Here is a 24,364-nt window from a genome sequence, read left to right on the forward strand (position 1 = left end):
AAGGCGAGATACAGAAATGTCGTATTGATATAGAACATTCGGTATCAGTTTCCAAAGTGCTAGAGGCATTTTCATATCTACCTAACAGATTTTCGGCTAGAAGAAGTATTTTGCACTTCAGTTTTCATAAAAAATGTAACTAAACATTAGTGCTAAAAATAGCACATGCGTAAATTTAGTGAAAATAAATATCACAAAAATTAATAATGAAATATGGCTTTAGACTTCTAACTTTGGCACTTTAGTAAAGAGATCAAAAAACAGAACAAGTTTACATGAAATAATCATTTATTGAAGTTTGTAGACACAAGTATTTACGATAGAAATATAATTTAACCTCCTTAACTTTATTTCAGAAGTTACCTTGTTCTAAACAGCATGTACATTAGCTAATACATGGAATTTCAGGCCTTTTTAAAACATGTTTCAGGAACATATATACAATGGCTGAGAAAATCTTACGTATTTATACATCGTAATTACTATATAAATTAACCAAAAATCAGTTCCAAATATCATCGTTGTTCATTCACAACGATAAAACACCTTTTTCGTAGTTATTTTGTAGACAAATTTCAATTTGTTCAAAATATTATGCTATTCTGACATACAATACACATATTTATAAAGACGAACTATTTACAAAGACACATGAAATAGTCAGCATAAGGATGTCAAACATAGTGTAAACTACATGTGAAATGTAATTTGCTTAGGAACATGAACATTGCGAGAATCAACTAGTATGTGTCAATAAGAATGCATGTCCATGTATTTTTCTGTTCATAGAGAATTCTACCTATGTTTGTTCAATCTTACTTGGAAAAAAAGTAGTCTGAAAGTTTAGTGTTCTTGAAGCACTAAAATAAATAAAAGCAGCACTGTCTATTATGTTTGAGAATCAGAAAAACACGCAACGGATTTTGTAATGAACATAAATGCAATATCCATAGAGAATTCATTCTCTCAAAAATAAATATATTTTCAACAGTTTAGTTCATCCAAGCAAGACGAAAACAAAGTACATACATCTACACATCATTATGAAGTAGCATTTTCACAAGCTTTATGTAAGTGTTCACTACTTCTCTATTTACACAATGTATACTTCACAGTCAGTATTTCTGAAACATGTTCGATTCAAAAATAAGCAATAGTAATTACAGATCGTACAACGAGAACAGTTCTCATTTGTTTGTCGCTTCAAACATGAATATATATATTAAAGATTTTATAAAGAGAATAGTTCTTATTTGTTCCTTACTTCAAAATATGTCTTTTCAAGTGCCTTATTGTAGCATCTCTCCACAATTTTCATTAACACAAACTGAAAATATCTCGTGTTTATTTTACATTGTGCTGCTGATGATAATCTAGTTTCTCCTATTAACACTTCCACTTTTCTCTCCTTCTTTATGTATGTGTGCCACCCTTCACAAGATTCAACTCATAGAAAAAAATACTTTTAAAAAATGAAAAAGAAAAAAAACATTTTCCTAGGAAGAAGAAAACGCAGAAGGAAAATACACACACATTCACACAACATTACATAGTTAATGGCTCAAATTATGGTTGTCAAATTATTAAGTTATTTGTTCGATTGCACAGAAGGGTACAACTCTATACCACGTCCAATACCTAAAGTATCCATGAAGTTAAATGAAACCAACAATATTGAAGTTTTGCTGTACTTAGTATTGAACTGTATCAGGAAGGAGCACATATAATGTCTAACACACAATAGGTTAATCTGTACGCAGGCAGTAGTATATAATATGATAAACAAATCACAATTAACAGCAGTGTCCGAAGATAGTGCAAAATTTCGATTATTATTATTATTATTATTATTATTATTATTATTATTATTTATTAGTGTCTATAATAGTGAATTTTCTGAAGACATTGAAGACAAGTTGAGTTTTACTCTACAGGGTGTTTCAAAACAACACCAACAACGTTTGGGAGATTATTCCTGACACCAAAATAAGGCAAAAAGTATAGATCAACCTCGGTGCAGAAATCCATCATTTCGGACTTATAGGCTCTCGAAACCTTAAAAAATATAACTTTAAAGGTCCATAGCTATAATACTATGGGACCTACCGTAGTCTTGTCAAAACTTCACTTAAGAACTTGTATGTGTTCTATCCAAATATCCATGTTTCAGAATCCTGCGGTACTTACGCAACAATTTTTATAAAGGGAGTCTGGTTACGGGCATATAATTTGAAGTACTCACCAACTACCTCTACAAAAATTGTTACGGTAGTATTGCAGGATTCTGAAACATGTATATTTGGATAGGGTACACACTAGTTCCTAAGTGAAGTCTTGATCCGACTACGGTAGATCCCATAGTATTGGAGCAATGCACCTTTAAAGTTGATTTTTCATATTTTCGCAAGCCTAATAATTCCGAAAGGATGCATTTGAGCACCCAGGTTGGTCTATACTTTTTGTCTTATTTTGGTGTCAGGAATCACCTCTCAAACATTGTCGATGTTGTTTTGAAACACCCTGTATATATCAACTTGTTAATATGCAGAACGTTTGCTTTTTTTAAAAAAAAATCAAATATAACAAATATGGGATTTTTTTTCTTTCTTTTAGATTTCATTGAGGAATATGTAATTGTATTTTAATATAATGATTTTGTTCAATTACTTTAAAGCTTATGAAAACACTCAGAATAGTACCAGCCCTGTCAACACACACATACACACATAGTATTACTAATGAACTCTCATGTGACGATCGAGACTTCTTTTATCTGCGAATCCCCTGGGACACACTTCACACACGTAAGGCCGTTCACCAGTATGAGTCTTTTCATGGCGGAGAAGATGGTGTTTCTCGCGAAATCGCTTTCCACACTGTTTGCATGAAAATGGGCGTTCAGTATTATGGACTTTTTGATGGCGATACAGACGGCTTTTGTACAAGAATACTTTCGAACACACATCACAGCGAACGAATCCACCATTGTGTTCATTTACGACTGGTACCTTTGTATTACACTGGTTACAAAACAATGAGTCATCTTTAATCACACATGATTGCGAACATACAGGGCATACAATTCCAGTTTCTGGAGTTTCTTCAATATTTGATGCAACAAGATTTTCGTAATTTTCTTTGACACATGTATCTTGGACTACCTCCAGTTTGACTTCACAACTGAAATGAAAAAATAAATAAATAAAAGCTTCTGAAATTGTTTGTATACTTTAAAATATGGTTTCAGAAATTATTTCTACTCCTACTAGACCTAGGGTTCCCAGGTTTTTTTTATTATTATTATTAAGAGCTTACAAGTATGTAGTATAACATAAATATTCATATTACATTATAAACGATAGTTCTGTCACAATTTGAGTTAAAAGTGCGAGAAACTTGTAAGTACTGACATAAAACTATGTTCCTTTAAGTCTTAGCAAGAAATTGTAGGTAATTTAATCATTCTCTCACCAACGATTAAATTATAGGTAAACAAAAAGTAATATACTCAAACTTGTGAAGAAGTCCCATTTAAAATATTCTGATAAAATCTGAACTCAGCCTCTTTGTCTCTCTGAATCTATTCACACAGATGATTATTAGAAACAAACAAGGGCAGTGTCTCTGTTTCAATAGGATACTTTGGTTCAAAATTGATAGACAGACGTATCCATCACATTGAATGAAGGCCTTCAAGATATTTGATATGTAAAGACACATTTATACTGAAAAAATACTAACAAAAATGTTGGTAACTTCTAATGAGGAATTTTAAAATGTACGATTCCACAATATGCATTTGAAATTGCTAGTAACATGTTAATGGTGGTGGCACATCAGCGAGAAATTGTTGAAACTTCCCGAAAGAAACATATACCGAAATATCTTATGTGTTAGCTCTATTCACTGCGTCTGCAATACCCTTATTTGGAATTCAAGTATATTTCATTGACTTGCTTCATTGTTTTTAATATACCGTACATAAACTTATCATTATACACGGAAAGGTAAAAGGGAAAAAAAAGTGTATAATAAAAACTTAGAATAGCAGAAACCTTTGTAATGTGAACAATTTAATAAAATTCTAAACCATAGGATAGCACAAAAAATTAGGTAAAAATGCAGTTGTTTTTAATTCTTACGAACAGAAAACTGATAAACTAACTAATTTAAGATTATACACTTTCTAAAATTGAGAATTATATGTAAAACGTCCTCTGAATTATATCGAGAAATCTGCTAAATTTGAACAAAATCGATATCGCGGTTACAATAGCCAATAGAATCGAATGCATAAAGTATCAACATAATAGAATCTACATTGAAAATATCCTACTTGAAACCTCTTTTAACGTATATTTTAAAAAGTTAGTAAAATTTTAACCAAAATCGGTCTATTAATTTCTGAGGTAATCACGAATATCGTCGTATCTTTAGATACACACTCGTGTAGAAAATAACTTTTGATTTTTTTTTTTTTTTTTTAATACGTAAATAGACTCGTTAAATTGAAACCGACACTTTTAATATAACAGGTTGTTTAAGGAAATTATACGCTTTCACTTAGGAAGTTGCTGCTTGTATGTTAATTATCTTAAATTGATGGTAAGTAAAATCAGTATTTTTAAAGTGAATCAGTTTTTTAATGACATCATTCGCATATGTCACAATCCATAAAGTTACAAGGAATTCGGGATATTTTGTCAATAACTATTTTCAAATTTGGGTACCTACATCGGGGCATTAGGTTCACGTATATACACGAAATATATCTCAAAAAATATTTGGTATTCAGGCCCCGAGTTTTATTACGCAGTATGAAAATAAAAAAAATATTGTCAAACCATATGTACATACAAATTTGAAAAACTGAAGAAGAGAATTTAAGATCCTCCTCGTACCCTAATTAACTTTTAATTTTGCTGTTTGTACGTCATAATCTTTAAAATAAATCAAGGTTTTTAAAAATAACTTACATATATTCCTGATCTTTTTTCACTCGAAAACCAGCAATCCCAGCCAGCCAAATAAAATGTTATCAACATCCTTTGATCCAAATCATCTCCAGAGCGATCGCAAAATTCATATTATTAACAATGTCAGTAACTTTGTTATCAACATGTTACCGAAAAAATTACCAATGTTGATAACAAATGTACCAATATTTGTCAATAACAAAACTGTTATTAACACTTTTTGAAGAAATGCAACAATGTTGATAGCAAATATTTTCAACAAATGTTATTATCATTTTAAAATATGAATTTGAAATTTTGTTAGAAACATTATTAGTAATATGTGTTGTTAACAATGTTACACCCGGTGTAAATCCACCTTAACGTTTGATTTAAATCCATATTATTGAAAGCTCTTGGTTTCAACTTCTGACCCTTGATTTGACCCAAAGATATCAAAACTTCTCTTCAAAAATTGATATTACAAGTGTTGAGATTGTGTCACGCTAAGCCGGTAAGGACTACAAAACGTATAACAAACAGTTTGGTATTTACAGCCTTTATTATGGCTTCACGAATATAGATGAGGGATTTCTATTAAATGTTGGGATGATACACTCAGGTAGATAATTGGTTTGAACACAAAATGCATTTTTGTGATGGAACATCGATTTCCCAATTTCGATTCAGCATTGTCAGCTTCATTCTAATGTACAGTAGTCTCGTATGTATGATTTGTGTAGACGAGAAAGTTACCAAACAATATAAACACTCGTGTTACAAAATACATGATTTTTGTGAGTTAGTAATCCTGAACGTTCGTGTACTTCGACTGCCTTGTGTTTGTGCCGTGTTGGGCGACGGTGAGTAGTACGCGAATATCCAAGGTCATGACAAGATACTGAATTTGTGGCAGGGCCACCATTAGAGATTATAAAAGGTGAACCGAAACCGAAGCTACGTCAGAGAAATCGACTAACATTGAAGAAGATTGTCATAAAGAATCGTAAAGTTAATGCGGCATACTTGACTGTAAAATTAATCTATCTGAAGCAACATGATCCTACAAGTACAGTCAGGACGAGAGCTGCATAGCCTCAACATCCGTGGTCAGTTTGCGATGCGAAACCTCTGATAAACGTCACCAAGGTAACAGTGCGAAAACGATAATGCTGGAATCATAAAACATGGACCTCCAATGTTTCGGAGAGAGAGACAGAGCACTTCTTGTTTACACCAATAGGATGGATCTCAAAAAAGCGGCTACTGTTGAACATGGCGGCAGCTTCACTGATCTGAGAAGCAATTCCATGTTTTCCATTGGTTCTGTCACTGCCTTCAATGAGTGAATTACTGTCAATGGTTATGTAGACATTTTACATATCTAGGTGTATGCAACGGTAAATATGCTATTCTCTAACAACGCAGACATAAATCCATCAAGTTGCTGGAAACGAAAAGACAGATGATTCATCCGACCATGTTACTTTCTCCCAATCACCGGATGTCCATCATATTTTATTATCTCGCCGTTATATTTCTCCGACCGGTGATCGCTACCGTGTTGACAGCGGTGATCATAAGATACGAAGTAGCAATTCGACTGCAATGTTGAGATTACTTAGCTCTTCGTCGGACCGACCTGACAACAACGCAACTTCCACGATAACAATGCCCCAATACATACAAACGTAGTTTGAAGAACCACGCTTCCCTGGTGCGTCCAATCTCCCGAATTAAACATTATTCAATACCTATGGTCAATTTTAGAATAGAGAATGACTCATCACTGACAAAACAGAGTGCTACACTGGATGAAGAATTATTTTGAATCTGAAAATGAGTTATGAGCTACGTATCTCAATTCCACGACGAGCATAAGCTGAAATATGGACTGAAGGAGTTCGAATGCTACATTAAGTAAGTTACATTTTGTTAAGGTATCCGCATTATTTTGATAACTATTTGTATATCAACACCAGTATTTAACTATCGTTCCTACGACATTACCTAATGCAAAATGTGGGTAAACAGTCAGATTAAGTTAGACTAGTGACCTCGCTTAAGGAAACCGATCATATGAATACTAGAATATTAGATACTTCTAAAAATATTTCTGAAACAGTGTTAATATACACACTCGGAAGTTACGTTATATCTTTAAATTTACTTCAATAATTTTAAAATATTTTTTTGGAAATGATTTTGTTACCATGAATATACTTTTGTTGTATGTTTCCCAAAATTGGAGCTCCTAACGTCGAGGATTATGTATACTACATGCTTATTACGCGAATTCATCAACAGATCTGTTAAATTCACGAAACAAGCATATACAATAGGCAATTTTTCTAGATATCTAATCATTCTACCTCCTACTAAAATGCTGTCTTGATTATGTAGGCTCTTGTTTATTATCCTTTCTAGACAGATATTAAATGATGATGGCGAGAGACAGCATCCCTGTCAAACTCCCCTTTCAATTGCATTCTCCTTTGTCATTTGCTCCCCTATTCTAACACTTACTTGTTGGTTCATGTATAAGTTTCTTACGAATCTTCGATATTTCCATTCCAACCCAACCTTAGAGCTCCCAATACCAATTCCCAATTCACGCGGTCTACAGTCTTTTCTAGATCAATAAATACAACATACACCTCTTTCCCTTTCTGTATAAACCTTTCACCAATCATCCTTAATAATCCAATTATACCTTTTGTGCCCTTACCTCTCCTTAACCCAAGCTGTTCCTCCTCAGCTTTTTCATTTGTTCTTCCATACAATCTTCTGTTCAATATTCGAAGCAATTTTTTTGTTGCATGCGATATGAGACTATAATTCTATAATACTCACATCTCTCTGGGTTCGATTTCTTAGTAATCGGTATTATGATTGTCTTCAGGAAGTCTTTTGGTCACACTCCTGTTTCATATATTTCACTGCAAAATTGGAACAATTCTTTTTTGCCCTTGTCTCCCATATTCTTAATGAATTCGATTGGTATATTATTTATCCCGGTTGCCCTTCTATTCCTAATCGCGGATATAGTTTTTCTTCAAACTCATGCCGAAAAATACTAAACTCTTTATCATCGTCACGTATTTCATTTTCTACTTCAACATCTAGGCCATATGGTCTATCCCTACTCCTACGTAAGTCCTCAACATATTCTTTCCATCTTCCTAAGACTTCACTTCTTTCGCTGACTACCTTTCCATTCTAATTTTCTGTCTCCCTTGTAATACCACTTGTTTCGTCCGAAGTTCCGTATGTTTCACCTGCTTGTACATTTCCTCATATTTCCCACTTCTTCCTAATTCTTCTATATTCTTACACTTTCTTTGGTAAAACTCTTTCCTTGCTCTGTCTGTTACCCTTCGTAACTCATTGTTTAACTTTCTGTACATCTTTCTGCCCTCTTCTGTACCTACCTTTTTCCACATCTTCTTTCACTTATTTTCTCTAACATCTTTCTGTAATCCATGGCTTCTTAGCCGTTTTGTGTTCGCGGTAGCACACTACTTCTTCTGCAGCCTGCTGTATGCGAAGTTTAATATGTTCCCACCATCTGTTACTGCCTGCACCTTTCCCTTCCTCATTTGAGTATTTTTCTTCGAATTTTTCAACGAAATGATTTCTTACTCCCTTCTTTCTCAACTTTTCAATATTCAACATCTTGTTGCCTACTTTTCTTCTCTCTATGTTTTTCAGCTGAATATCTACTTCGGCCAGCACAAGCTATGATCAGAGAAAATGTTGGCCCCGGGGAAAAATGCCGACTTCGCATTTTTTCAAGCTATTCCGATACCTGTCCTGAATCATAACATAGTCTATCTGATATCTTCGGCCGTCTATTGAGAATTTCCAGGTATATCTTTTTCTCTTGTGCTAATTGAACCAAGTGTTCCCAATTACTAGTGAATTCTGTATACAGAAATTGAGTAGTCTACAACGATATGTTGTATTCTTTTAAACTTTTTCTGGACAATATGTGATGTTTCTTTAAATATGTACTAGTCAGCTATTTCTATGGTAGAAGAAGAAGAAGACACAAAAATAATTATATTTTAAAAGTCAATGTTTTCGTATATGTATGTTTTTGTTTTTTTGGTAACCATGACGATATGTTAAATGTCGACATAGAAACGGAGTTACTGTAAGCTATAATATAAATAACATCAGAGAGATCACAACGAACATAAAAAGGTATAATAAACGACATTTTGGTACCATATTAATTTTGTTTATTTATGTGGCTCAAAATATATATAAGGATCAGGGCTATAGAACATCGATTAAGAGTAAATAGATTTATTATTCGTTCTAAGTCCCTTTCCCCTTTCATTTCTTTCGCTAAACCATATTTGCCTACGACATTACTGCATTGAAATCTCCCATTACAATTACGCATGCATCCTTCTTCTCCCTATCTATAATTTCTTCTATTTTCTCATAATTTTCCTCTGCTTCTTCAGTTGTATGCGAAGTCGTCGGTGCGTATATCTGTATCACCACTAAATCCTTCTTTTTTCTTATAAGTCTTAACTTTATCAATAACAAATTCTACTTTCCCTATCTTCTCTTTTAAGCGCTTACCAAGAATTATTCCTACACCATTATGACCGCCCTTTTCATTACCTGAGTAAAACATTCTATATTTTATATATATATAAGATTTTCTATACTTCCTTCCCTGTAACATAGTACGTACGTTCCATGTCTCAATCCTAAACCTTTTGCTCTTGTTTGTCTTTTTTTCTCTATCTTCCCCACATTGTTACCTTCTCGTCCAATATCCTTCCCAAGACATCCCCCTCCCAGAGATTCGAATGGAGAGGATATTTTATCTCCGGAACTATATTTTGACCTGCGAAAGATCATTGTATATATGTTCTTTTTCTGTCTGCAAATTAGGGAAAATGAAGTGGTAGCTTCGTGTTGTCTTCCACCCCGCAGTATCCCAGCCATTAAAATCACTGATCACGATAAGATATTTCATGTTCGGACGTTCAGTTCAAAATACATTATACTACGGCTACTTGTTTACAATACTTCGTTGAATAGTATTTCTTATATAATATAGTTGTTTGTATACGTTACATTCAATTCCAAATGGTAACTAATCATTACAACATTAAATACAAAGGAGTATCTTAATATACACGAAAAGGAAAACAACTATAGTTTTATCGTCCAGGAATTCTTTTGTACGGTGTTTAATGGAAACTTTCTTACCTTTATTTTTAAACTACACAATATATTTTCCATTCCTAAAGTCTCCTGGAAGGCGATTATAAATACTGATTTCCATTTTCGTAGGCTTTTGTGTGTAAAGTAGGTTGCAATAAATTTTTGTTTTATATGCTAAAACAATCATGTGTAGTGTTAACGGCGTTAGTTTCCTTCTTGGTGTATACGGCTATTTGTAGGACGTATGACAGAACAGTGAGGATTTCGTTTTCTTTTTTTAATATCTATTTACATAAGTATGTGCATAGTTTGCCAGTGATTATACGAGGCTTCTTTCTGTTCTCTGAAAAATAACTATGTCGTTCTTATCATTTCCCCAGAAAAGCTATCCTATACCTTAATGAGTAAATAAACTTGTAGTAAAGATTCTGTCTCTAAATTTTCTCTTAGAAATCTCTTAGAAACAGAGAAAGAATTTAAACTCTGTTATAACAACATTTATATATATGTCTGTATTTTCATTAATTTCGATCGTGTCTGAAGAAGGATATGCTAGATATCCGAAACAGTTACAAATTATAATTTAAAATAAAGTTTTAAGCTTTGGTCAGTGTCTCTTTTGCTAAAAGAAATCTAGAAGTATATAATTTACTATTTATTTTCTGTGTTGCTCACAGTATGTGGTTCAATCAATTTAAGTTTTCGTGTATTTTCAAATTCAAGAATCTAATATCTGACAACAAATTTTCAAGTTGCTTATGTTGTATAAAGACTTCTTTAGCTTTTTTTGTTTCATTCGGTGTAGAAGAATACCGTACGAATTATGTTTTTGACTCATTTGATAACTCGTTTGCTTCATATTTTCTTGAACATTTCATGTTTTATTTTAGTTCTTTTTATATCTTCCCCTTTAAGAATCAAGCTTGTGTCGTCTGCCCACAGTATGGATTTTACGTTTTCTGGAAGAGTATTTATGCAAAAGAGATATAGTAAAGGTACCAAGATTGATCCTTATGGTACTCCGTGGTTTGTGTGCTGTAAGTTGACTGATATGTTTTCTTTACGTTTTTTTAAGTATGAGAGTTATTTCTACTACTTGTCTTCGATTCAAGTTATTTCTGAGCATCACCCCTTATGTCATGTACGCAAATCTTTTTAAGCAGAATTGTATGATTGACCAGTCAAATGCCTTAATAAAATCATAAAATATTCCTATCTTCAACATCTTATTATAAATTGCTTCCAATATATCATTCATCAGCGTGTAAGCAGCGCCAATTCTGCATTTATTGGACGTAAAGCTATGCTGTTCAGAAGCTAATATTTTCAGCTTTTGTATGAAGCTCATCATCTTTCTTCCTTTCTTTCTTTCTTTTTTGTTCTCTCATTTTTTTAAATTAAGTTTTCGGAAATCTTACTCAGAGAAGCAATAAGGAAATCAGCTTACAATTTTCATCCTATCTCTAATGAATTCTCTTCCTATATCCATTTTTGAAGATTGGTTTAACTCTTGCTATTTTCAGTTTTGATGGAAAGTTTCCGCTCTCCATGCATTCGTTAAACAAATAAATTATGACTTTTAGCCTTTATGCAATTTTACTGAATATTATCGCTAACAATTATAAATCCTTTTAAGTTATTCCGCTCTTTTACTACTTCATTTTTGCAAGTATGGAAGATTATATTCGTAATTCAAGGATCTCTCGATTTTAGCATCTCAAGTGCCTCTTCAGAATGGATTTTCCTCGTTAAACTGCCACTTTATTATATTGTATTATTTTATGGCTTGTGTACTGCATTCTTTCGTTTCTTTCTCTTTTACTACGAGGAAAGATCTATCAAAAATAGGTGAAAACGTTTTATAAAAGTAATCAAACTTTTCCTCTGTATTACTGATAATAAATAACTGGTCCCAATTTTTGCTAATTAGTGCTCTGTTAAATGCGCGTGTTCTTGGCACTGAAGATTTTTATCACGTTTTCTACGATTTTCAAGTGTAGAATTTCTGTTTATGCGAATGTGGTTGATCATTCAGTCGTTTTGTCATTTTTAAATTGTCTAAGGGTATATTTGTAAGGACATTGTCAACAGCAGTCTTAGAATGTGGTGTTATTCTTGTCGGTTTATTAATTACATGATTCATATTGTGAAAGACAAATAATGTAAACAGCTCTTGTTTTTATATGGATTTTTTTTTAAAGTCAAATGTAGTCAGAGTAAAACATCACTTACTTTTTATAAACAATACAAATGTTATTTAAGGTCTATTTAATTTTTCAAAAACATACCGAAAAAGCCCGACTGACTACGATAAATCGACGCTATTATAAGATTTATAGATTTTACTAACACTAAAGAGCATTCGAAGCTTAATTCGCAACTTTCATGGTTAACTGCCTCTACACAGAATAGTAAATATTTTGAAACTAAAATTACTAAACTTCCTTCCCCTCCTCTTGTGATTTTTACAGAAACTACTCACCACTTCATAGTTAGCAATTTTTACCTATTTTATGCTATTATAAAGAGGTAATTCTGCCTATAATGAGGTAATTACGAACATAATTTGATAATTTACACATGATAATTTGGATTCTGCTATTTTTGAGCATTATGCGAACTACTAATTTTGTTTATCTGACAAAATTACCGTTATCTGTTTACTACCGTGGCGTGGCAAAACAATCGATATTATGTACAGACCAGCAATACACCAGCAAGCAAAAAGTTTTATTCAGCATATTCAGTATACACTGGGGAGAAAATACGAGGAAAGAGTTCATAGTTATCTTGTTCCTTTAACATATATCCAATGTTAAGTAATAATGGGTTCCGAAAGTAATACACTAAGTTAATAGTACGGCATGCACCAAAATATACAGTACTGAAACTCGCGCATTTCGAATACGTAGTTGCGTTTGTGGACGGGGCATAGCTCCACCTGAACTTGTTCGCGTTAGCGAAAAGGAAGTTGTGTTCTGCACTTGTTGTTGGAAATGGGTCTCTTGACGGAGGAAAAAGTATTCATAGTTGGGACGTTATTTCTGCTCATACGGAAGCGGTCGTGAAGGTGGACCGAGTTTGAAAAAGGTGGCAGAACAATTCCGAGAGGAGTGGCACCAAGTAACACAGTTATGCTGTCTATTGTTAAGAATAAGCCAAGAACTGTGCCTGCATTATGTGAGCAAATCATCATCTTTTGCAGCAGTCTGCAGCAACCTTTGTTTCAGAATATGTTTGAGAATCTGCGTGAACACTGTCTACAGCGAGGCGGTGCACACGTTGAACACTTACATTACACATGCCGTGGTATAAACACGCTAACAGTGTACTTATGTATGTATGTAGTCTGTGTGTTAATTTCTTTTGAGGAGAAATAAACTAACAGATGACAATAATGTAATTTTGTTCATCTTTTCATTTCAGTACTGTATATTTTGGCGCGTAAGTTACTGCATTTCCCAGGAAGTGTTTTGAATTTCTCTTCTACATCCCAGGATAAGAATAGTTTACAAAAAGGTGGAAAAGTTAGAAACAATGATTTTCTGAAAAAAGAAGGAAACTAACAGTTCTTATGTTTCATAACCATAATCAAATATTCATTAACACTACAATATAGTCCTTTCTCCTTACAATATATCAAAAAGGATACTAGTGCAAATTTGTCCTGTTGCGACTGTTTTTACGATAATAACGCGAATCATTTACTTGGTATTTTGTAAGAATATGTCATAATCATTTCCTTTCCGAGAAACCCAAAAAGCATAGCATAATGGTAGGACAGGTTTTCTTCGGACATAGTTTTCAGGAAAAAAAAATCTCATAATTTCCTTTGTATTTTATAAATAAATATTTCACTAATAACTCTACAGTATGACACAATTTAGATTTCAGAAATGAGACCAAGAAACTTTCTGTTATGGTCTGTACCTTTTATTTCTCTTTCTTCCTCTATTCGACATGACCTACAAAATGTAGAAATAAAATTCAAAAGGAAGAACAAGTTTACACTTGAACTTTTACAAAAGGATTTGAACTGAAAGAAATGGATTAAATATTGTAGTGCATTTTCGACTTAACTCAACTACGGCACACAAATAGTCAAAAGAAAAGAGAAGAAAAAAAAATACTTATGTTTTACGGGAGAAAAGGACAACTTTATCCAAATTATTATACTGTATTAATTCACTTTACCTATATTTACATTCAATACACATTTGCTTGCTTCTCTGTTACTTAAGAAAACGTCTGTATTACCCAGTACTGCCTGTCACGTGTCAAAACTCTCAATGCATCATTTTTTCATGTTTGAGAACATTTTGAGCTGAAGTATACTCATACTGCAGTGAACGAACCATATACGAAATTTTTTCCATCTTTCTTCTGTCTAACGCATTTACTAATGTACTAAATATGAAAACAGCATTTACTACTACCACTACTACACAAGAAAAAAGAAAGAAAGAAAGAAAAATCTGATTAATGGAACAGTGAGTAAATGATTGACCGGCTCGAAGGAACTGTACTTCAGTGACCAAGTACTAGATTTAAAAAAGTGATTCTTCACACTAATACAATTACATGATTACCCAGCTCTTTGGTACTGGAAAAAGAAATACGTATTCAATAGTCCTTACCCAATTACGTCTGCATTTTTACTTCTTAGCTCCCCTTGTTACTATTATTGACCAACTTAATTTAAAATAATTCGTGAGTACCAAAAGCATCAAGAAAATTAACTTTCTATGCCTTAGTACGTTCTCAATGTGCCGTATTTATATCGTACTTTATACTGCAACTGAAATTATTTACATTTTCCTGTATTAATACACTTCTTTTAAACCAATATTTTCATTTCTTCCGCACTATCCTTAACTTCCATTGTAAATTCTGGAATTCTGCACAACGGTTAAGTAAATAGTTCTCGAAATTTAAGAGGAGAATATACGATCATTTTGAACGTGACTGTACAATGTTCAATCTTCCAATAAAAGCTAACTATTACAAAGAAAGACATATCTGATAGTATAATTAGTACGCAAAACAATATTTTTATTACGAAAATAAATATCTACATACCTTTTTCGTCAATTATCCTTGGAGTATAATAATGTTTTCTTACGAAAATTCTCTAACTAATCCATTTGAAAATACTCAAAAATATATCAAAGAAAATTTTATATAGTACATACAGCCTTACAACTGACGAAGAAACAATCAAACTGAAATAAAACGTATAAAGGATATGTAAACGAATAAAATTAATGTATCTTCATATGTCGATCAAGATTAGACTTATCAGCAAAAGCTTTCGAGCATATGGGACAAACGTATGGTCGCTCTCCTGTGTGAATACGATTATGCCGGATAAGGTGATGCTTCTCTCGGAAACTTTTGTAACAAACAGTACATGAGAAAGGTTTGTCATCATTATGTATCCTCGTGTGCCGAACGAGGCGATTTTTGTCCAAGAACACCTTGCGACACACATAACAACGGACGAATCCTTCACTGAATTCAGTCAGGACTGGAATATCACTGTTACAATGACTACAGTACAGCACGCCACTGCGCTTCAGTTCACACGACTGGGAACAATGAGGACAGACAATGCCTGTTTCGAAATGCTCTTCCACCTTTATGGATGGGCTCACGAACTTTGTAAGTTCCTTCTCATCTCCTACCGTTGCTCCCTTGTCACAACTAGAAAGAAGAAAAATAATGCTCAGATCTCGTCGTTTTCTTTATAGAAAAAATATATATATATACATTCGGGAGCAGTATTGAATTGAAACAGAAGAAGCAAAATATACAACACGTGAAGTTAGAAATAAAAATACTATTGCAACAGATCACTATATACGTTTTGGATCTACATACCGGTCCATATATATATATATATATATATATATATATATTTCCACAGTAAGTACCAATTTTGAGAGAAAGATATTTATAAATAATTATAAATTGAGTTTACTTTATTTGCTACCTTATTGGCTTGTCTGTCTCCTGTCATACAGTGTACTCTTTTTCATGAAAAAAATTAAAAGAAGTGAACTGAACGTATAATAGATCACTGGCGCTTAAGATATAGTAAACTCAATATGCAAAGCTGCAAAGCACTAAACATCATTAATACCGCCTTTGAGACAGCAGATAAAATTTCCATTTTTAGCTAATTAAAAAAAAAAACTAATTTATGCATTATATTGACTCAAAGACCTGTCTGTCATGAAGTCACTAAAAGAACTCTTCATGGAAAAGAATGAACTGAGAAGATGGCATATATTAAAATAATGAAAACAGTGATACCCACTGAAAAAATATTATTTTCATGTAAGATTGTAACGATAACTTAAAAATATATCATTTTATCGATTAATGAAGCTAGATGGTGACTACTAAGAAAGTAAGCATATATACACTCGTGTATATACTACAGTATATTTCTTTCCAACATCTCTAAACAGCCATTTTGTAGCGAACCTCAAAAGAAATTTTAAAAAATCACTCAATATATGGCGGAAAATGTTCTTTCCATGTTACAAGCTCTCTAAAACGACGGAAAATGAACTTTAAGGGGGTAGACTACTAAAAATGATACAATAACTAACATTTTTTTCTTTTGCCTGTTTTTCGTAAGTGAAAAGAGATAATGAAATGTTAACTTACCACAATAATAGATATTATTATACACCCAAAAATATGAATCGGAAGAATTTTTAGTGTTGCCATCTATAGAAATTACAGTGTGGCCAGAATATGAATTGCCCATTGAATTGACTAGAAAAATGAACTCAACTGCAATTGATGACTTATCGTGTTGTCTTGATTCGTTGTTAACTGCTTTTTAAATAATATTTGTATTTCTTTGTAATAAACAATACAAAATAAATAATTTTGTAATAAATAGTACAAAATAAATACAAATATCATTTTAAAAGTAGTTAACAAGACAACATGATGTCATCAATTACAGTTGAGTTCATTTTTCTAGTCGCTGCCTTAACCTAGATTTTTGGGTAAACCATTTTCTGGTCACACTGTAATTTCTATGGATGGCAACAATAAAAAATCTTCCGATTCGTATTTTCGGGTATCTACCTGGTTATATCATAAATACTGTCATAAGTTTGAATGTGAATAACACAGAGAGTATTAACACCAAGGCAATTTATTTTGGTCAGGCACAACCCAGAACGTTCCGGTCTCTTACAAGTGGTTTCGCCAGTTCAATCCGACCCCGTATGTACATGCCATGTATTGTAAGTGGTTTCGCCCGTGCAATCCGACCCCGTATGTCCATGTCATGTATTATAAGTGGTTTCGTCCGTGCAATCCAACCCTGTATGTCCATGTCATGTATTATAAGTGGTTTCGCCCGTGCAATTCGACCCCGTATGTCCATGTCATGTACTATAAATGGTTTCGCCCGTGCAATCCGACCCCGTATGTCCATATAATGGTGGACTGTGATTGTCGATACAGGCTGTTGGAGGAGCCTTCAGTTCCTCCATCTCCTACACCGCAATGCGGGACAGTTCTAAGTTGGCAATCCGTTTTAATGCTCGGCGGGGCCTGTCACTGAGAGTTTTCTTCATACCGCTGTTTCTCTTCGTCGATGTGGTTCTGTAAGCTGTAATCTCCTCGGACAGCGTTCTTCACGACATAACCAACACACTATTTTCGTCAAGCTCGCACCACATAACCGAGCGCCAACAATTTTTGCCCGCTCTGAAAATCAGAGAGGTTGCAGAATACTTCTTAACTTTTTTTTTTCTAACCATAATTGAATGATCTGTCGACAATTTAATATATGAACCAAATCATATGTATTCGTGCTGGGATCAGGACAGAGATCATATAAAAACACTAACCATTTCGTTTATAAGAGCCTTCCTACGTACGTTGTAAATAAAAGTACTAGTAGCACTGTCAGGAGGGAAGGGTCTGAAAACCGTTGTTTAAATGACTGTAGAGGTGTGAAGTACCAAAAGCAGTCGGGAAAGCGAGTATTGTGGTGCTGTGCATGGTTAAAAAGCCAGTGTTATGTAAGGTGTCATATATACATATATGTACCTATGACACCTTACATAACACTTGTTTCTCTCTCTCTCTCTCTCTCTGTAACTAACTCTATGGCCAATGGAACCCGGAGGTTCAATGCCGCGTTCACAAAAACTCTCCACTGACTTCTATCCTTAGCTAACTGCATCCAGTTTCTACTTTGTATTCCAATCTCTGCAAGATCCATCTTAATATTGTCCTCCCATCTGCGCCTAGGTCTTCCTAATGGTCGTTTTCCGATTGGTCTTCCAGTCAAGACTTGGAAAGCGTTTCTACTTTCTTCCATTCTAGCTACATGACCCGCCCACCTAAGCCTCCGAGACTTGACGACCCTAACAATGTTGGGTAAACCATATAAATTATGTAGTTCCTCGTTATGAAGTTTCCGCCATTCCCCATTCCCGTTCCTCTTGGGTCCGAATATTCGTCTCAGTCTCTCTCTCTCTCTCTCTCTCTCTCTCTCTCTCTATATATATATATATATATATATATATATATATATATATATATATAGCGAGAGAGAGAGAGAGTGTGTGTGTGTGTTTCCGTGACCTCGGGTAAAACTTGAAGGAATGAACAATGACAATGACAAAAAAAAAAAAAAAATTGAGATAGGAAAACGCTGCTCGGAAATGCGTCTGTTCTGAGCTACAGCCTGCCGAAAATTTGACTGAATGATAGAAAAATGTCCATAATTGAAGAATGATTTGTCGGATCAACGTGCTGCCTAAGGTAATATTTCATTATTGGACCTGTAGATTTCATTAACGTAAAAATGAATGGGGAACAGAGATGACGGAAGGGTAACACCAAAGGAAAGTATGATATTCTGCCTGTCTTACACAAAATTACGACCAGAGAGCATAACTGACAGTGATTACACTGTAATCATTGCAATTGTTTCAAGCAGCAACATGTACAACACCGTAACCAAAAATGATTTAAAAAAATGTGGAAATGGGATTTGCAGGCTGTGGCGAACCTCCTTCTTTTTATTTATTTATTTATTTATTTCTCGAGCCGAGAGTAGTTTTGCGCTATCCTGTTGCACCAGGACGCGCGTTCGGTTCACCAATACAGGATACTTTTGGCTCACTCGGAATAAAGGTCGGAGTTGGTGACACGACTGTTAGGAACAAATTCGAAATGAGTTAACCCCTTGTAGTTCCACCATACATAGAGCACGACTCCATGTTCGAAACAACCCTGTTTGATGACTAATTCTGGAAGAAGGTCCTTGCTCAACCATTAATTTTGCACATTCGGATCTCACGAAAACACCAACTTTTCATCCCATGTGACAATTTGTTTCCTGAAACGCATAGCACGTGGATTTTGCAAAAGTTATCTGCATACATCTACTTTCTTCTAGGCCTGAGCTGAGATCAACTCATATGGCGCAATGCGCCACCTCCTAAAGTTTTCCCGGGTTCATGAAAGTGACGCACTTCAGTCGACTGGGACATTCAGAGTTCGTTTGACAATCGTCATGTGCTGATGGATGGATTTTCTTTAATGGGGTGTCGTATGACCTTACAATCTACTACCCTCGAGTGGCCAGACCTTAGCTGAATAATATACATTGATGATTTAAGTTTTCTTTTACTGTAGGTTATTATCACATTTGTATCTCCAGTGAATGACATCAATAATCAAAGTTGTAAGACGTAAGCATTAATTTGGGTTATGGGTTTCACGGAAGGAACACTGCTTTCAACATGTGAACACCATTGTTTATTATTATTATTATTATTATTATTATTATTATTATTATTATTATTATTATTATTATTATTATTATTATTATTATTATTATTATTATTATTATTATTATTGCTTCCTATAAAACGATATTTCAGTAATAGTTTAACAGTTAATGCAGCACGTAAGCATATTGATAATGGATGCCATCAATAAACAAAGTTATCGATATATTCACTACTTCATTTACACTTGATTTTCTGTGAAATAGTTTTGAATGGGTTATGGTTTTTATACACAGAAGATTTTGCTTTCAACATGTAAACATTATTGCTCTCTTATGATTGTGACTTCCTATATAATGATAATTTACTAATAATTTAACATTTAATGCAGCATATACGCACATTGATATTGACAATGGTTGGCATCAATAAACAAAGTTGTACAAGATATATTCACTACTTTATTTAGACTTGATTCTTCTTTGAATTTGTTTTGTGCGGGTTATGGGTTTCATGCACAGTGCCACAGAATTAAAATATTCTCCGTTTCTTTTTCAGAGTACAACGAGATACTGCTATGAAAGTACATTTTTTCTATATGTAGATCTCTACTTGTGGATGGTCGCGCCGATTCATAATTTACAAACAAAGCCTGTCGTAGGATTCCAAATAAATAATAAACTTGATGCTTTATCATGTATTTATAAATGTAAAAAACTAAACTGGTTATTATTTCTTTTTCAAAATTAAACCGGATTTTTTATGTATTTGGTCTAGGAATTAATTCGTGCGGTTGGTACGCACACATTGAAGCTGTAGTACAAACACAAAATACATAAATACCTTAAGAAAAATATTGTCCATCGCTAGCCACCACTTTCGCCCATCTGTCAGGCAATGTACGGATTCCGTGGCGGAAGAAGTCCTCATCCTTGGAAGCGATCCAGTCAGAGACCCATGTTTCGATATCTTCTGAAGAAGTAAACCGCTGTCCAATCAAATCGTTGTTCATGCAATCGAACAAGTAGTAGTCCGAAGGAGCAACGTCTGGTGAATACGGCGGGTGGGGTAAAACTTCCCATCCGACATTTTCTAAATAGGTTTTGACCGGTTTTGCGACATGTGGGCGAGCGTTATCATGTTGAACAATAAGTTTATCATGTCTGTTCTCCCATTCTGGTCGTGTTCTGGCCAGAGCTTGCTTCAAACGCATTAATTGTCGTCGATAACGTTCTCCATTCATAGTTTCACCCGGTTGCAGCAGCTCATAGTACACCACACCTTTCATATCCCACCATATGCACAGCATAACCTTTGCACAGTGAATATCTCGTTTTGGTTGTGATGGACCTGGTTCACCTGGTTTCATCCAGGCCTTTTTTCGTTTAGGGTTCTCGTAATGGATCCACTTCTCATCACCCGTAATAATTCGATGCAGAAACCCCTTTCTGCTCTGTCGTTGAAGCAGCAATTCGCAAATGGTTTTTCGTCTTTCAACGTCTCTGTCTTTCAATTCATGTGGAACCCAATGTGACATCTTTTGAATCATTCCCATGGCTTTCAAGCGTTTGGAGACTGTTTTTTGATCAACGCTTAATGCTGCTGCAAGTTGTTCCTGCGTTTGACACGAATCCTGCTCGAGCAATGCTGTCAATTCTTCGTCTTGAAATTTTTTGGGCTGTCCTGTTCGCTCTTGGTCTGCCAAGCCGAAATCACCACTTCTAAACCGTGCAAACCACTTCTGACACGTTCGCTCAGCTAGAGCATGGTCACCATACACTTCCACCAAAATACGATGACTTTCAGTCGCACTTTTCTGCATGTTAAAGTAATGCAGCAGGACACCCCGCAAAAACACTTTATCAGGCACAAATTGCGCCATGTTCACTTAACTACAAACTGGTGTTGTTGACGCTTTAATCCACTGCCCTATACTACGAACGATACGCGATGACAGGGGTTTGCAACACATGTGTGGATACACGGAACTGTGGGACGCTCCGTTCGTTGCGCCATCTCTTGTCCACCCGCACGAATTAATTCCTAGACCAAATATATGTTATTAAAGAAATCCTATAGGAAACTGACCTAATTTTCATTTCTATAAATAAATATCAGCCATACCTATAATACTCCGAAAATTTTACAATAGGATCATTCACAAGTTTGAACTTAGACTGATAAAGTACATTATAAGCAGGGAGCTAAGACAACGAATTTTTTATTGCCAATCCATTTTGCTGTAAACAATCTTCTTCAAACTGAAGACAGTTATTATCAGTTCATACTGATTTTCTGGTATTGCTTTTCCCTGACTTTCCAAGTAAGTATCCCCTGACTTGCGACACCCCAAACACTATCATATGTAGTTAGATTTCGAGAAAATTCAATTCTTAATCGGCCTCCATCATCCCCAAATGATCTCGTTTTTATGTTTTAAGTACAGTATAAGCTTACTTTCTTATGGTACATATTTATTGTAAGTCAAATTTCCTGTATTTGGAATACAATCAAACACTAGTACTAACAATAACAAATAAAATATAATTTTAAAATTAAATGAGTAGTTTTAAATTTTGACATCTTAAATTTAAAAGAATAAATTATATTTTTGGACTTATAATCTGACAAGTGAGAAAAAATGACTCGACGTCCCTCCTAAACTTGGATTTATTTAATGTATAATTTGAATACATATATCGACTAAAAACCATACTGTAGTATTTCTTAATATTATCTTCAGTTCAAAAAAACCAATCAATTCACATTCAGAATATAATTATCTAAAACGCAATTCATATCATTATCAACAGAAATTTTCACTTAATGGCGAATTTATAGTTTCTTCAATGTTTCTTATCTTTCAAAGGATAAAATTGTCAATATTTACGCATTTCTATTTTAAGGTTTTGCCTCCTTACCGTAACTACGGAGTAGTATTGGTGGCACCGTGGCACCGTATGACTTGGTGGCACCGTGCTTTGTCGTCCTGGAAAATGCCATCTTTATGTGGGTAAAAGTTTTGCATTGTATGGAATATGTGATCCCCTAACATCTGCAGATACACAACGGATGTCACACTGTGGTCCATGCACACCAATGGTCCCAGTTCATGCCAAGAGAAGCATCCCCAAACCATACAGATGTCCTAACCTGCCCGTATAGTACGCATCATGTACGAGGGGTCCATAGGTTCGTGCTGTTGGGGCCACTCATGTACACGACCGTTCGAGAAAAGTAGCACAAACCGTGGTTTATCCGACCAACACACTCTTTCCAATCATCCACGGTCCAATTATCGTGTTCCTATGCCCAAGCGTGACGAAGTCGGCAGTGACGAGTCGTAAGGTGTGGGACGTTTGCTGTGGAACTTCATACGTGCCAGTCTACGCCGTTGGGGCATGGGTGTCGTTCATCCACTATTGTATTGGTCATGTAATTCCCGGACACTGATGGTTCGTTTGGCTTTCACGAGCTGTTTGACGCAACGCTCGCCCCATGTTTTGAACTTCCGTACATCCCTGCAGTTCCGTCTCTTGGAGACCGTTACCCCATTTTTTACCCACTCCTTGTACACCTTCACTACTGAACGGGCGCATCCGACAAATAGTACCGTCTAGGTTATTGACGCACCTATTGCTCTGGTACCCACAATCATGCCCTACTGGAATGCGAATAAAATGCTGCCCACCTCCCATTATAACAATGTGCTGTCTACCAACATGTAGGCTGGAATGTGTTCTTTCTCTGCAATGCTACAAATCGGAGTGGTCATATAATCAGCTCGGCTGCTAGCCACTTTTTTCTATGGAGGGGTGATCAAAATTCAGTGAGCACGTAGTATAAATACAAGGAATTTTTATAGAGGTGTAACAAATATGGTGAAAAACTCCATAATGTGAGGGGCCCAACCTTCCAAATGGGGCTCTTCACCTCTCAATAGGCCCAATCTACCACTTCTCAGTTTTGTCATAGTCGGTAATGCATGAGTTTTAAATGTTAAATAAATAATAAAATAAATTAACTTGAGATGCTTCAAGTGACATAAGAAGTGAACTTTTCTCTTGTAAATTCCAGACTTTGGTGATTAAATTTCATATGGACTGTTAAATTTGATATAGACTGGAATGCTTCCGTACTGTTTTTTCCTCACGTCAACAGTCAGTTACTCAATATTCAAGCCGTTTGTTAAAAATGTGTAAGCAGCTAGTCCTTCACAGTTTTCTAAAAATAGAAAGAACGTACTGTACTTATATTTGTTTCAACAACTACCTATTCAACAAATCTGTCATGATAATGTAATTTGAATTCAGTCAACTTCATTTATTCATCTGTTATGATTATGTGCGATCGGAAAGAGTTTGTTTGTCACATAGTATTTAAAAGTAACTAGCACTTTTTTTCATTGAACCGAAGGAATAGCGACATATCCGTTATGCACTA

The 24,364-nt window shown here is 34.6% G+C and overlaps 1 protein-coding gene across 1 annotated transcript; it reads right to left on the minus strand.

Annotated features, from left to right (window-relative positions):
* Window positions 1-270: 270 nt before the first annotated feature.
* Window positions 271-23,619, minus strand: LOC145681939 (uncharacterized). The gene is made up of 3 exons (XM_081753540.1): window positions 23,555-23,619; window positions 15,408-15,848; window positions 271-3,180 (listed from the first exon to the last, which is right to left on the minus strand). The coding sequence occupies exons 1-3, from the start codon at window positions 23,617-23,619 to the stop codon at window positions 2,736-2,738; spliced, it is 951 nt and encodes a 316-aa protein (XP_081609666.1). The 3' UTR covers window positions 271-2,735.
* Window positions 23,620-24,364: the final 745 nt, after the last annotated feature.

Source organism: Thermobia domestica, chromosome 3 (genome assembly GCF_964235325.1).
Source record: "Thermobia domestica chromosome 3, izTheDome1.hap1.1, whole genome shotgun sequence".
NCBI lineage: Eukaryota > Metazoa > Arthropoda > Insecta > Zygentoma > Lepismatidae > Thermobia > Thermobia domestica.

Bases quoted from the DNA above. Each gene is read 5' to 3' on its own strand.
- LOC145681939 (XM_081753540.1), bottom strand. From the start codon at position 23,619: ATGGGAGGTGGGCAGCATTTTATTCGCATTCCAGTAGGGCATGATTGT. The intron at 15,849-23,554 runs GTGCGTCAATAA...TCTTCTTTCTAG, and splicing joins TGTGGGTACCAGAGCAATAG to TTGTGACAAGGGAGCAACGG. The intron at 3,181-15,407 runs ATTTTATTCGTT...TTTTCATTTCAG, and splicing joins CGACATATGAAGATACATTA to TTGTGAAGTCAAACTGGAGG.